At 40.1% G+C, this 15,624-nt stretch overlaps 1 protein-coding gene across 1 annotated transcript in view; it reads left to right on the plus strand.

Moving 5' to 3' along the window:
- OLA1 (Obg like ATPase 1) overlaps window positions 1–15,624 on the plus strand; it is a gene marked incomplete at its 5' end in the record, with an annotated part of 53,312 nt that overhangs the window by 32,060 nt on the left and 5,628 nt on the right. The window contains 2 exons of the mRNA XM_026044106.1: window positions 13,821–13,961; window positions 14,630–14,726. Coding sequence (XP_025899891.1) covers window positions 13,821–13,961; window positions 14,630–14,726 — 238 coding nt within the window. The remainder of the gene's footprint in view (window positions 1–13,820; window positions 13,962–14,629; window positions 14,727–15,624) is intronic.

Consider the following 15,624-nt stretch of genomic DNA (forward strand, 5'->3'; position numbering starts at 1 on the left):
ACTGGTTTAAAACAAAACAAAAACCCAACAAACCGAACAAGCCCAGCAGCCCCCTCCTGCCCAAACACAAGCGCAGCCGGGCCCTCCGGAGCAGCCTCCCTCGCTCCCGGAGCGCTGATGGGGCAGACACCCCTGTTGTGAGGCTGGTGCCTGCGCTCGCTGCAGGCTGCCGTGTTCCCACGGCTATCTGCTCCGTGCAGACGCTGTTCCTGCAGCCGGAGCACACAGGGATGGGGCTGCCGGGCTCGGCCCGTTGGGAGCCATTTGGCTGGCAGCCCTTGCCCGGGCTGTGTGCTCCTGCATGGATTGTCCACCAAGGAAAAAGGCAGGACAAGGCGAAAAGTCGGCAGTGTTTGTTCTTCATCATTGCCCCTTGCCCATGCCAGGTGCCCACCCTTAGTTTTCCATGTTCTTCTGCCCATTTTCCAGCTTATACTGGCCCAACTGGGAACAAACAGAGGTCCATATTGCAGACCTCAGGAGACACTTTGTCCAAAAACAAAATGTTTTTGGACAATAACATATACGTTTTCATTTATAGCGAAGGTATGCAGAAATATTTTCTTCTTTCTTAGTAGCAAATAGGAGCTGTGGGACATTTACCCCCAATATATAGTATTGTCCTGTTTGTTTCTTCTGCCTGGGCGAAACAAAGAGAGCAAAGGGACATGCGTATAGTAACATTGATTCTTGTCCCCCTTTCTATCTTGAGATTAATTATAATAATGTACATATATATAATGTACAATTTGCAGAAAGATAAGTCTTTTTCATGGTATACACAGTTTCATATGCTAGTAGACATACGAAAAAATGGAGAGGAAAAAAAAAATTGGCTGTTACAAAGTTTTGTTTGAGCTTTTTAAACTGAGTGATTAGCAGAAATAATGACCCTGTCAGCCTTAATCACATTAAAATGTGGTTAACATCATTTAATTTTTTCCACTTAATATGCGAAAATTTCCAGTAGATTTGCAGTGAAGGCCATTGAAATTCCATTAGAACAAGAATAAAAATTTCAGGCATCATTTATTCAGAGAGAGAATAAAGGTCTCGATTGAAAACTGCTGAATCTTTCTATTAGAGAAACTATGAATCATTACATTGAACTGTACCTTCAGTTTCTATAGTACTGAATTTGAGTTGCCTTTGAATGAATGGAATGCGTTTGTATTGCAGTGCTTTTTGAAAAGTACAGCACATAAATTTTGCACAAATTCAATAAACATTTTTTTTCCATAAAGGAGGGCTACATGATGCTTTATAACTGCTATAGAGTTAGAGTGGTTCTTCTGTTTTAGGCATCTCATCACTGTGGAGTTTCATGCTTTGCATTATTTTCATTCAGAGATTTGGAAATGTAGCATTTATCTGGTTTATTGTGTAATACACAGTTGCAGTTTCTATGTGGTAAATAGGAAAAACAGAAAAGAACAAACAAACAAGTGCACGTTCAGATGTGACTACAATATCATCCTGAATTTCCAACTCTCCTGGCTTTTCCTTTCAGGTATCCCATAAGTACATGTCAAAGTGCACCCTGAAGTAGCTTTTTTTTTTCCCAAAAGAAATTTCTGTCTCTAGGAAAGATGCAATGTTTGTTAATTTTACCATGTTTCAGTTAGCTATATTTAGGTTTGTGTCATCAAGAGAATGTCATAGAGAGACATGAAAAGAAGGTTGAATTTGCTAAGTGGAGGCAGCAGAAATTCAACCTTGGGTTCTGTGCTTTCTTAGACCCCACTGAAGGAGTTGTACTGAATATCTTTTATTGGGAAAGCTATTAAAATATATTGCATTTGTGCAGAACACAAATTTTAAAATTTCAGCACTTACTTGTTTTGGTTTTTAAATACAGCATGAAAAAATGAGATGCTTAGAGTGGCTAAGGAATTGCTCTTCTCTTCGTAACAGGATGTTTACTAAGTTTAAGAACTGAGGAGACCCACCAGGAAATTTGAAGCATTTCTAATCAGAATATACTCCTGTGTGTTGAGCAATGAAGGAAAATGAGTACATAATAAGTACGTTCAATATAGAATATAGTTATTAGTTATAGTTTCTGCCTTGTTTGGTACTTATGCACTGGGTTCTGCAGGGACAGGTTGCTCCTGCAGCAGGTCGTCCAGGAGAGGAAACTTTTATCCCTAGGGTTCATATCCTCTGGAGCAGGGCTTGCTTGTCTGTGGAGCTGGAGGACCATGGAGAATGGCTGTGTGGCCAAGACTGCTCCGTCCCCTGGAGGCGAGGGGGTGGAGGGCAGGATTTTCCTTTTGAGTCCTGTTTGTGTGCCGAGGAAGTAACTTTAATATTTTTGCGCTTTTTTAAGGAGTCATGTTGTTCTTTTCCTGCCATCCGACCAGTTGGGATAGACAGCTCCAGAGAGCAGCTCTTGATTGGGGCTCTTGTACTTTTAATGGTGCTATTTTTTAAACCAGTGCCTTGGCTTAAGGTTGAAATTACTTATGATCTCACAACGTTGTGATTACTCAAGCCAGCTTTTCTGTGGCGTCTGTGCTCTTTTCATGAGAGGCAGCGAAGGGCTCTGCCTCTACACATACATGGCCCAGGAGTGATACGGGCTATTTTCACCTTTCAGTACCTTCTCTCTGAAACAGCAGACCCCACGAGGTGTCTTTTCCAGGAGTTTGGGTCTTGTTTGCCTTGGGCCTTCCTGCTGTGCGATGGCTGCTGCACAGAATAATGCACGTGAAGGTTTTCATGGTGCCTTGTATGTAGGCATAATGCATCCTGCGATAAAAAGGGAAGCGTTTTCTATGAGGTCTGTAATTACAGTTATCTTTTCCACGTCGCATTGTCTTGGTGGCTTAGAGTTGGCCTGCAGAAGGTTAACGCATCCTGATGCTTCCTCTTTGTCATTTCCAATTGATGAGATGATTTTCCTTGAGGAAAACATCTCCTAGCATTGTATCAAAATTAACATTGAGTGCAGCTAACGTTTGTGTCACAGTCATGAATGCAGGTATTAAGCAAGCTTGGTTCAAAATCTGGTCCTTGAGGAACTTTGTTACTGTCCTCAGGCGCAGGTTTGCTCTGCAAGCCCGGCCCGTTACAGCGCGTGCACGGTCTGTGCTCATCCCCGTCCCCCCAGCTCAGTGGGTTCTCATACAGCACCACATCAAATGCATCATAGATGTACTTATTTCTTGTGCTTATACTTATTTCTCCTCTGTAGAAAATCATGTCACATCAGTAAGAGGTAATAAATTTATCTGGGCATACTTTATTTTTTTCCTTAAAACCAAATTACCTGTGTTCACCACAGGCGGTTTCTGCGATCAGTTCTATGATGGTGGCATTACTCAACGAAGCTAAGTCTAAAATAGCATTGAATCTGTGGATTAAGTGACTTTTTAGTGGCAAAATGGGTAGATTATCATGTCCCAGAATAATTTATCATTGTGATTTTGAAGTATTTTTCCTTGGGCTGCATTTAGCCATATATAGCTTACTAGAGCTTTTGCCTGTTGAACAGACCTTTCTAAATTTAATTTCTTTACCAAAATAGCACTTCTGAAATAGAAGAAAAATCCATTTGAACAATAAAGTGAAGGCAGTGATTTTAATGGGTTATTGAAATCTTTTCTTGTAACTCCTGTGCTAGAATCATAACTGATTGTTTTAAGCAAATAGTGTTTTTAATGGCAGGCAAACATCTGGATGCAAGTGGAATAGTGCATGACTTCACTGTCGCTTTGGGTGTGCATATTATTTTAGGCCGATTGCATGATTGGGTTCAGTGTTTTCAACAGCTGTAGTGGATGGAAGGGATGAATGCGCAAAAAATAGAAATCAGCTTATAAAGACAATTGGAAGTCTAGTATTTCTTTGAGTTGGCAATGTATTAAAGTTTTATATTATTTTTTAGATGGAAATGCATGTCTGTGTCATAGGTCTCCTCTTTCAGTGCAACTGCAGTTCAGCTCACATTCCTTGTAGCCTGTGCATATCTGAACTACTTGGAAAAAGTGAAATGATGTGATGTTTAGCTACAGAGAAATGTCAAAAACAATGCATTTATATGATATGAAAGATTTGCAAGTGCAAGCTAGCAATTGATAGTAATATTATAATTAGCTCTTTGTACAGCCTGTTTTTTATTCATGAACATTTTCATTTATGTTGACAACTATCATGTATGCCTCCACACATGGAGCCTTTTTGTTAGTCAGAAGAGATTGCACATGAATTAGTGTGGCTTGGGGCCTGTGTTCCTGATTTTTCTCCTGGAAAAAGGGCCTTATGGCCAAAGGCTTATGTTTTATATTTGGCCTTTTGCTTCCATTAATGTCACTGTTCGTATTAGCACCAGTATTTGCAGTGGCAAACGCACCGCGGAAGAGCTGTAGCATGGAGGTAGGACTTCCTCATCAGTAAGAGAAAGAAGATAGCTAAAGTGATGTTTTCCTAACAAATGAAGTTTCGGTTTGCTTGCAAATTAAAAATGTTTGTACACACCCACCCAGTGAGAATGTTTGTGACAGAAATTTGTCACTGCGTTTTCAGTCATAAAAGTTTTCATGTCTAATAGAGAGCCCTTATAGTCCTTCAGCTAAAGAGAATGTACTTTCAGACAGCGATCCATGTGTTTTCTTGAATCTTTTTTTCTGAAAAATCAGTCAGTGTTCCTCTTGGAGAAATCTGTTTTAATAGATGATTCAAATATTTTTACTTTTCTCTTCATCAGGGTTCATCAGACAGGTAAACAAACTGTGTCTTTAGAAATGGGCATTTCCACGACAGCTTTCCAAACCGGTGAGGTGCACGGCATGCCAGGCAGCCCTGCACGCCGAGGTCCCTCAGGCTTGTGGTGCTCTGCTTGGGCATGGGGATACTCTTATGACAGTGCAGTATAAGTGGCTTTGTTTATTATACAGTGCTCTGGGGAGGTGTATCAGCGTGGGTGGGATTGGGGCATGTTTGAAGGAATGCTTCGAGGAGAAGGTGGGAACAGGAGCCCTAATTCAAGTGCTTGGAAATGCTGCTGGAGGAGCCACGAGATTAGGCATTTAAATCAGGTGACTGAGATGAAGCTTTGTTGTCTTTGAGTTGCTGTTGCTTAAATTTTAAACATTTAACTAAATTCTTTCATCATTGTACTGAGAGGTTAGATACTGTTCTTCGTCTGTATAAATATCAAAGTTAATTTCTGCTTTACTGAGTAGGGTACTTCAATCTAATAACCAGTTTGATCTCTTCCTCGGGAGGAAAGCTTCCTACAGTATTTCCAGCTTATGTGATTTTATTTATTTATTATTCGCTTCGTTAGAGTAGTCTTTTTCTTAGAATCTGGCTTGTAGGATCATGTGGTCACAAAGTGTGGACCTGGTGCACAGGGGAGGTGAGGGAATGGGAAAAGGTAAGACCCCTGCTTTTGTTATTTTTAAATGTGATGCTCCTCTTGCGATAGTGCTTCACGCTTGTGGCTTACATGGTTTTCCTCCTGGCTTGGGAAGAGAACGTTTGAGAGAATTCTTTGGTTTGGAGAGGCTCCACAGTCCGGATCACGAAGGTGAATTTTGGAGAGGTGAGGAATGTGTCTCCCTCTCATGTGTAAGCAGGAGGAGAAATTGCATTGAAAGATTTTGGGGAGAATTTTCTGAGCCAGTTTCTTTAGACTTCATTAAATTGATGTGCTACATTAGTGAAAACCACGAATGACACGTGTCGCCATCTGCACTTGTGTTACTCATTGCAGGATTTTTCATTAGCACTGGTGGAATATATTCCCAATTTCCCTTAAGTATAGTGTCTTATTTCAGGACAACATCTTCTTGTCAGGATGTATTTATATTGTCAGGATATATCTGTTTCAATACATTGGAGTTTTATGTAGACCATATTTTTGGTATGGGAATATGAGAATGTATGGGAGTATGTATTTGTGTATTCATGCACACATGCATGTGCACACACATGGTACAAGGAAGAATGAAGGAGTCTCAGGGATATATATTTAAGCTGCTGTTCCTCATGAATTTCATGTAAAATTTCTCTGTTAAGGAAAGAAATTCTTTTGATTAAGTGTTCTGTTTATACATAGATTGTATATAATACCTTTTATGGGCTTGCAGTGGTTTGCTATAATTGCCTTTGTATAAAGTATCCTATTTTTTTCCCTGAAGAATACAGTTTTCTACGCAATGTAAGACGTCCTGCTCAAAACACGAGAGCTGAAATTATAAACCTGACTACAGAATAGGATGTCTTTCTACTGATCTTAAGTAGTATATCAATCATCATCATCATTTTGCACACATAAGATTTATGTGACTGAAATTCACTCCTTCTGTTATAATTTATAACTGAGCATTTGTTAAATTACTCTGTTGTAATTTTTAAGATAACCTTGCAAAAGTTTTCATTTTATAAATGGTAGCAGGAAGAAGGAGTTCATCCATTGTGCATGCCTGGTTGCGGGCTGTGATGTTGAGCTGTGTCATTAGTAGCTCAGTCTTGTCTATTCTTGATCCTTGCTGACAGCAACAACTATTTTTTTTCTTTTAAATTAAGAAAAAAAGTGATTTTTTCCGACTTGGCAGCCCAAAGAGACCTAGAAACTGTCAGCCCTTCACATGCCAGCAGGTGCAATGGCATCACTGCAGCCCCTCTTCTCATTGCTGTTCAAGACATAATTGGTTTTGATCATTTTAATCGGGACCACAGTCTGGATAGAGATGTTACTGAAGTCTTGAAAATCAGATCAGAATGAGTTGTCTTTTAAATGGATTTCAGGGTCTTTATTCTTCGTGAATTATACTCCTCACAAATATGGCCTGACCTTGATTCACCTTGTGTTGAGTAGAATTTGCTGTATATGGAAAACTTGTTTTGTTTTAATTAGGAACTTTGTCTGTTGTCAGGAAAAGTCATAAAGTCATGCTGGATTGTTTTGCCTCTTTTTCTTCCTGATTTTCTACCCTCTTGATATTTAAGAATTTAAACATGGTTACAAATCATCAATTGGATTTTTCTGTTGTGCAGGCTTAAACTTCCTGAGTTATAAAAGTATTTTTTGATTGTTATGTTTTCATTTTCTTGGTTTATACCCTGTTCTATGGTATAAATTCTTTCAAACTTCCAGCAATTCCAGCAAATGTCTAAACAAGTAACATTGGGATGGGCTGCGGGGCTCACGTTCACATCATGATCATGTTTCCTTAGGACCTGGGCTGCTGTGTGAGCTGCAGTAGTGGGTGCAGGATGGGTCTTTCCAGCTGAGAAAGGCCAAGGGAAACCGTTAAGGAAAGTTCTAAAGCCATCCAAAATAAAGGGCAAGTGACAGGGTAGATCAGGAACGTCTATCCATGTTGTTTTCTTAATACAACATGAGTTTAAATTACAATTAAGCTAAATCCCAGATCTGCTGGGATGAAGTACGTTATATAACTGTTCTGCTGTAGTATTCCTGAGGTCACAGAGTGTGTAATGAGTGCCCGAATGGTGGTGGTGGAGAATTATAAGGACTATTTCACTTTGTATTTTAAGGCTCAAGCCAAACTCTGTTCAGGTAAAAGTGACACCTCATATGAGAGGCTGGTTCCACATGGTTGTGTCTCATGGGGTTCTTCCAGCTTTGGGACTAGTGTGGGGGCCTGGATGCTGAGAAACCAACATCAGAGTCTGGGGAGGCGTCAAAGATTAAAGGACTTGAAACGGAGGCGAGGGTGGAATAAATGAAGTGCTGAGTACGTGGGAAGTTCCTCTTCTGAACAGCAGAGCAGAGGCTCGTGCCTGGGAGCAGCTGGGACGCGGTGCTTTTGTTTTGAAGTGTTATTGTGGGGGACTTGCCGGGATGGGGCGTAGGGTGGGAAAAGGCCTTTTGAAATCTAAGAATTGCCATATTGCTCCTGGCCAGCTGGATCTGCAAGTGAAAAAGGAATAAATTCCTAAATGTTACTGATAATTTGGAATGGGATAGCCTAGGTGCGTGACAGGTCTGCCAAAGCCTCTTGTAAATTTTTTTCCTTTATAAAAGCAAAGCATCATGATGGGGGGAAAATACCTTTCTATTCTTGACTATTCTCCTATTAAGTCCTGCTTTCTCTGCCTGTAGTGCTGGAAGAAAGGGATCTAATCAAGGCAGATGCAGCAAGAGTTGCAGCACGCGGCTCTGTTGTGGGGCAGTAACAGGTTGTTGGGGCCTTGGCTTCCTGGCCTTGGCTTCCACCACTGACCTACTGTGTGTGCACGGGGCCTTCGTTACTTCCCATGCTCTGCTGATAATTCCAACGGGGAATGAAGGCTCCTGAGGCTGCGAATGTTTCCCTTTCCCTCTCCTGGAGCGGTGTGTGCCAGTAGGCTGGGAAGGGGCTCGTCCTGCAACCTGGGCTGGACAGGAGCAGCCCTTGGAGAACGGCCTCTCCCGCCCCGGATCCAGTGAACGTCCCAGCGTGTTTTGGGACCTGGCAGAAAGAAATCCTGGTCCTGTTTGTCACTGTGTTAGGCAGCACGCGTGTGATTCATGAGGCTTGAGAAGGCAGAAGCAGGGCATGCGGGAGAAAGAGAAAAACAAGGATATTCATTGCCAATGAACTGATCCTGAATTTCCAGAAAATGGAGGAATAGGACTGTTTCTAATCCCCTAGAAGCAACACGAAGGACGGTAGCCAATGGAAAGCTCCAAGAACTAGACTAGAAGTTGGGAAACTAAAAACAGAAGTAATACCATGGCCTATAAGGAAAGCTGAAAACAAATAGCAAATAAAGCAAAAAAAAAAAACCCTAAGTCTTAAAGTACGTAAAGTGCTCTTGCAAAAGCAAGGGCATGTGTATTCCTTGTCACTAATATATAGGCTCAGTTGAAGTATATTGCAGTGTAGTTGACTTGGGCTACACGTATGGAAAAATTGTCAACAGTGGGAAGTGGAGCACTGAGCACATCCCTTGACTTGGAAGATTGTGGAATTCCATCAATGGAAGTTTTAAAAGTTTGGTCTTGGCTCACAGGAATGATGTAAGTACAGTTCATCCCATTAAAAAGAAAAATAGAAAAATCCTTAGTTACCTAAACCTGTCAATGGGAAGAACATCTTGGAGTTTGTAAGACCTTATGTTCTCACTTTTATCTGTAGATCATTTTTTTCAGTCTTTTATATGTTTTGATCATTTAACTTGATCCTTAGTATCTCATTATCTACATTTATTTCTTTTCTTCTTAGGGTACTTGATTTTCTCTTCTTCCCTTCTACGTTATTTTGTTTCTGCCCATTTCACCTCTTGGTTCAAATGCAGAACAGGAAAACAAATGCTTCTCCTCCATGAGTTAGATGGGTGGGCTTTTGGTCTTGTGTATCCAAAGCTTTATCCATATCTGAGGATTTTCCCTTCAGTTAAGGATCAGTTCTTGAGATGTTCTTCTCTTGCAGGTGTGCACAGAGCTTGAATTCCTCTGCAGCTTCTCTCTTCCATCACTGCTTCTGATTTCTCTGCTTCTCTCGGGAGCTGTTAGGTGAAGCTGTGCAAGCCAGATATTGATTTCTGGCTAATGCCTGTTCTGCAACTTCTGCCTCTGGGTATTTCAGCTGCCTCCAGGTTTCAGTTCCTTTTGTCATCACAGGTCTTAAGTAGAAACTCTCCATTTTCCTGCTTTTTGCTTATTGACCCTCTCAATTATTGGCTGCTGTGATTTTGGGGTCTTTTTTAAGTTATTGTCTGTATCTTCAGTTAATGCCTGCAGTTCCTTCTGGGAGCTGTCTGGGCTCCCTCCTGGGCTTAGTCATTGTCATCCTCCGTTAATCTCTCCCATGTTAGTCCCATGCAAATTTAAAAACTGTGAAGCCCTTAAATGCTGCATTTGGGAAATTTTAAGATCTATTAGCCAGTGGTAAGAAAACATGCACGTCTTAATGGTGTTTCAGGGTGATTTGACCATCTACCGCCCGCAGTCACGGTGGTGGGCTGGGAAGCGAGCCCCCTCACTCCTGTTGGTGTTTTCCACACTCAGTTTCGAGCCCCACCTTCATTTGAGTGGCATTCGTGTCTGGTGTTCTTGCCGTGGTGGGCTGTCATCTTTTACATAGTGTTTCTTTTAAAGTTTGTGGGTTTGTTTATTGTTTTATCTTTGTCACTTCTTAGAGTTTTTATTCTAGTGATGCTCGGGCTATTGCAGGCGGTAATAGAGCCTCTTTGTGATTTAATTTTATCCAGTTCACAAGATATTCAAGTATCACAGTAATCTAAATACTAATTTTATTCATTTACTCGTATGTTTTCCCAGGTTCAAGTAAGTATTATAATTCCATGCAATCACAAAATGAACGACTGTCTCTTGGGCCTTTATTCCTTTTTTCCAGAAAGGAAATGATTGTCCAGTTTTGGTGGATAAGTTTCAGTGAAGGAATCCTCTGTAGCTGGTACTGAGACTCTGCACAGTCCCTCGGAGGACACAACGAAACTGCCTCGTTAGAGGAAAATCGCTGATGTCCAGAAGGGGGGCAGAGAGGTCCCTGTCTGCTTGTGCTGCCAGAAGTCAGTCCTCTTCTGGTGGTGCATTTCATGATCAGGATTTACTTTAGATTCTACTTATAACTGCATTTTTAGAAACCTAGTTAGGAAAGGGAGTTGCCTTCAGTATGTAAGTTGTCTTCACGTGATTTTTGGTTTACTTTTGTTCAAGCAGTGAGTGATTGCATCTTGAACACTTTATATATTTATTTAGTGATAAATATATATTAGTATTAAATAAATATTAGTAAAAGTAGTTTTAGAGGATTCTGAGGTTAATTGTCATGATTCCTCCTGCCTGTTTCGTTGAGTTTATAATATTTCATTTGTTAATTATAGTGTCTTTTTAAAAACTGAGATTTTCTTAAGTGTTAGTAATATTTCCTTCAGCTAAAAATAAAAAAGAATGCCCTTCATAATTCATTGTCAAATATAGCAAGGAAAAAAAAGAGAAAAACTTGAGTTATTTGCTTACCTTAACACAGGCTGAAACAAGTGTGCTAACCCTGCCTTTTACACAGTGAAATATGGAAAAGCCGTGTGCTGCCAAAGGACAGATGTGGCAGCAGCTGTTGCCATTTGCTGGGGCCACGTTGTCCCTTTCGGCACACCTGGGGACCTTTGGCAGGACGGGCCCGTGGGCGCTGTTACTTCGCTGGCCAGCCCGAGTTACCCACGCTGGCTTTGGGTCACAGTGTGGCATCTCAGCTCTTGTACTGGCGTGTTTACTTTTTATATCAACTTCTCTCCATTTTGGTTGCCGTTAGGGGGATTCCTCGGTGCTTTTCCAGTGATTCCTGTGACATTGAAAGTCACAAAAGTGAAACACTCGGGCAGAGAACCAGGCTGCCTCCACCGAGGACGATGCAGCACCTTGTTCTTTCAGTGAGGCTGTAGCAGGTCTGATGTCAGTCACTTCAGAGACCTTTAGACCCCCGTGCTCATTTACTGCTAAAATGTACCAGCTCTGCTCCTGCATTATGAAGATCATCTGTCAACACTTTGAGATATTCTCCTTTGTTATTAAGCTTGTGATGCTCTACACTGTCAGGTTTTTTGCCAATTATAGTTAAGGTACAATGGTGTATTCACTGGATCAAAGTCTCGCACTGGCGGTAGAGGAATGATTTGTAAGTCTTTATTCATCTGAATTGTACAATAGAATACCTGAGGAATGCAAATAATCCCTCTAAGGGCTCAATAGAAAAGCTGTTAAAATGACAGTCTAGCACTATTATTATTCTGAATTGGTGTTTTAGCCAAAGTAATTATTTCTTATCTTGTTGTTCCACAATGGTTCTTAGTTTATTAGTTACGATGACCATATTTACCAAACAAGATTTGAATCCCATTTTAGACAGTACTTTTATACTCATTTTACTTCTTCAAGTTTGTGTTTCATTCTCTCTTTCCCTTGGTACACTCTATAATTAGTCTAGAAACCACAACGTTAGATATGAAAAAAAATGTGCACAGGTGTTGAAGTACACTTATGAATAGAAGATATGTTTCTAGATCGATTTTAAATAGAAAGTCAGGATTTATAAGCTGTGAGCTCTGATAGCCAAAATTCATCAGTTAACCATAAATGGGCGTTTTAGAAGAGCTGTTAATATCGCGCATGATTTCTGGAATGCACCTTGATCGTGATTTTTAGTTCAGACCTTTAGGAAGGCAGCAGTGTTTCAGTATCAGTCTCGGGTACAGACTGTATTTTCATTGGATAAGTGGAGGGGGAAAAAAAAAAAGATTTGTATAATGAGGATTGAAAGCCACTGATGGGGTATTTACATAAGTAAATGATAGAAGACCAGCCTTGTATAACAAACGTGTGAAAACTGTTGAGTGAACTTTTCTATTCTTTGTCCCATCTAAAACCCTACTCAGTGGGCCATGCACTTAATCTCATAATAGCTCTGATCCCCTGCTATTTTCTTTGACAAACGTGTGTTGATGAACTTGTGGTTCAGTTCATTTTTTCCTGAAGTGACATTTGCATTGATTATTTAAAGGTTTGCAGGCCACAGTTTCAAAGCACTTTACTATAATAGCAGTTAAAACCTTAGTCTAAATCTTGGAGATTAGCAAAACGAAGAAAAAGAGCTCAACAAGCACAAAACCTTGTGCTGTGCGCTGGGTGCTTCGCGTCTGAAGCGTCTACAGCACCCAAAGTGCTGCAGTCTGTGTGTTGGATCTCAGCATGTGGGGTGTGTTGTGTATCTTGGTGTAGTGGATTCCTGTGCCTGTTGTTGTTTTTATTTGCTAAATGTACAGAGTTGTCGTTCTGGCTGTTCACACGTGCTCAGAAATAGTGCCCTGTAAGTCACACTGAAACCTCATCCGTCCTTCCAGGTATCTTAGGAATGTCAACCTTCAGTTTAAAGTAAATAGCAAAGTCCTGAATGTGGTACCTGTGTTGGAACAAATTATGAAAGCCACGAATGTGGTAACTATTTTAAAAGACTACTTAAAGATCATCTGCAGCAGCAATTTATTTTTAATTTCTTTTTTTTTTTTAGGATGTCAAACACTCAAGAACTAGTACCATAAATCTGTAGCTCTAGTTTTGTGGTTTCATTCCATGAAAAAGTTCTATTAGATGTGCAGCCACTGTTCCTGCAGACAAGTACTGCATGATGTACTGCATACTGCTACTGTTGCCACCAATTATTGAAGATGTGGAGAAAGAGAAAATCAGTTTATTTAAATCAATAGTAATAAAATATCTAGAGTTATTGTCTTAGGGAGGTGCAGGTGAGAGAAACTAGTAGAAATGTGCTTGTGTGTTCATTATTTTCGGCGTGCTCCAAGATCAGTAGCCACAAAAAGCCAGGTGTTGCTTGCTGTCCGGGAGCTTCTATTTGCTAATACCAGCTGCTCCAGCCACTGAGAAAAACACTTTTTTAATGTATATATATATATGTGTGTGTGTGTGTGTATAAAAAAAAATCATAGGAAGAACCCAAGACCTCCAGTTTTACCAGACTTTTGAGAGACAGCAGCTTTGGAAGTCTCCTAAAAACGTATGCCTGCAGCTCCTCCAACTTTTATTCAGTTAGCATTTTCCCTTGCTGTATTTAACATTTACCAAAAAAAAGGTCTTTTTCTCAAATTATGCCAATTTCTTTTAGCTCAGATGCCAAACAGAAACCAAGACAGAGTGAAATGTTAATGGAGTACACCTGAAGCAATTGCTGCCTGTTAATGCCTTGACCTTGGAAAGCAATACACAAAAAGATGGCATCATAAAACCGTGCAATTCTTATGAATATGTATGTGCTACTTGATAATAATGAATGTGGTACAGCCATGCATGCACTACAAGATAATGTTGTGCCCTTTGTTGTCTACAGGTTGATAAAAATTAAAGAGTGGGTGGACAAGCACGACCCGGGTGCTTTGGTCATTCCTTTTAGTGGGGCCTTGGAACTCAAGTTGCAAGATATGAGTGCTGAGGAGAAACAGAAGTATCTGGAAGAGAACATGACACAAAGGTTAATTAGCATTCATTTTCCCTACACTTTATTATCAACTATTTCCTTGCAGTAATTTAATTGCTTGCGCTGATAGAATAATAAATGACAGAGTAATTACCATTATAAAGAGAGAATCTTCTCCTTTCTTTACCATGAGACAGAGTGAAAAGATTTATTTTAAATTAAGTTTTTAACTGTCATCTGTCATCTCTGTACAGTGTTTTAATTATAACATAGGTATTAGTTATGTATATTTTTGAGAAGGAATGATCACCAAAACTGTTTCGTCATCCACGGGGAGTAGAGATCGGGGAGAAGATTTTGCCATCATTTTTCGAAAAACTACAATAAATGGGTTTAATCCTGAATTTCGGTCAAGCGGTTGGATGACCTCAGGTCTTGACAATTGTATGAAACCAAAAGTGCTGCCTGATAGGGCAATTTTAATTTTTCTCCCTATTTCTGTGTCCTGCAGAACAAACAAATCAAAGCCCTGTCTTTATGATGATGCAGTAAAAAAGTAATTCTGAAGAGAGTTCAGAGAAAAGGCGCCTGTTTATCGCTGTGTGTAAAAGTAGATCCAGTGTCCTCGAATATGTGTGGCTTTTCCATGTAAATTGATGACTCGAGGCGTTTAGCTGGGTTTTGTGTATGCCTTGGATGAATTGGATTCCTTTTTTTTTCAGTGCTTTACCAAAGATCATTAAGGCTGGCTATGCGGCACTCCAGCTAGAATACTTTTTCACTGCAGGCCCAGATGAAGTGCGTGCATGGACCATCAGGGTAAGATTCATACTTATTCATCAGCTATATCCAGTTCCACACTATTGAATTCAGATTGATATCACTGACTTTGAAGTTTGTCATGGTGGCGGTTAGCTAGTCATTACAGATGAGGTTTTTGTCCAGGATAACTTTAATTATTTGTGAGCTGCTGAACAGTGAAAGTGGAGCTGCATTGATTGAGGCAGGTAACAATTGATTCTGCCTATTACATAGTCTGAATTTCTTCATCCTGTAGAATCTGTCTACCCTCCTCCTGTGGTCAGAGATAAGACGTACCAGTATTGTGCTTGCTTAATCTGTGTGACTGGGTTTGTCTGCAGTGAAATTGATGTTGCTTTTCATTTTGTATTCACTAAGTTTGTTTGGGTTGCGGGTGGTTCATTCCTCCTTTGCTTTGCTCGGATTACATTTTCAGCAATAAAAGCAATATAACATCATTATACTCCTCATGGATACACAGTTGGGCTCCCAAACCTAAAATCAGTGTGTAATAATTCAGGGCTTTTTACTGACTTTAATTTTTAGACCCAGCTTATTTTAGTGGCTTTATATGCTTAGCCAGTAACTTACGTGATGCCTAAAATGATGTTATGTATTTTAAATATTGATGTGGAATGATTACAGCTGTAGAGATTGGCTAATTTATTCCCATAGGACAGTAAGAGCTGAGCTGTAGTGGCTTGCTTTTGAGTGTAAATACGTTATAATATAAAGATTAGCGTTGGAAAATGTTCTGAAATGTATATAGCTCCATCTTAAAAATTATAAAAATGCCAACTTATAGAGGTGCAGATCTGTCACTGAGCTTGTGTTTGTTGCATCAGTGTATTTAGTGCTGTGCAGTGAATTTCAGTGCTGTTTTAATTTAATTTCAAAGGAATTAATTTGTTTTCAT

This window comes from Nothoprocta perdicaria, unplaced genomic scaffold (assembly GCF_003342845.1).
Source record: "Nothoprocta perdicaria isolate Ctin4 unplaced genomic scaffold, notPer1 scaffold_0, whole genome shotgun sequence".
Taxonomy (NCBI): domain Eukaryota; kingdom Metazoa; phylum Chordata; class Aves; order Tinamiformes; family Tinamidae; genus Nothoprocta; species Nothoprocta perdicaria.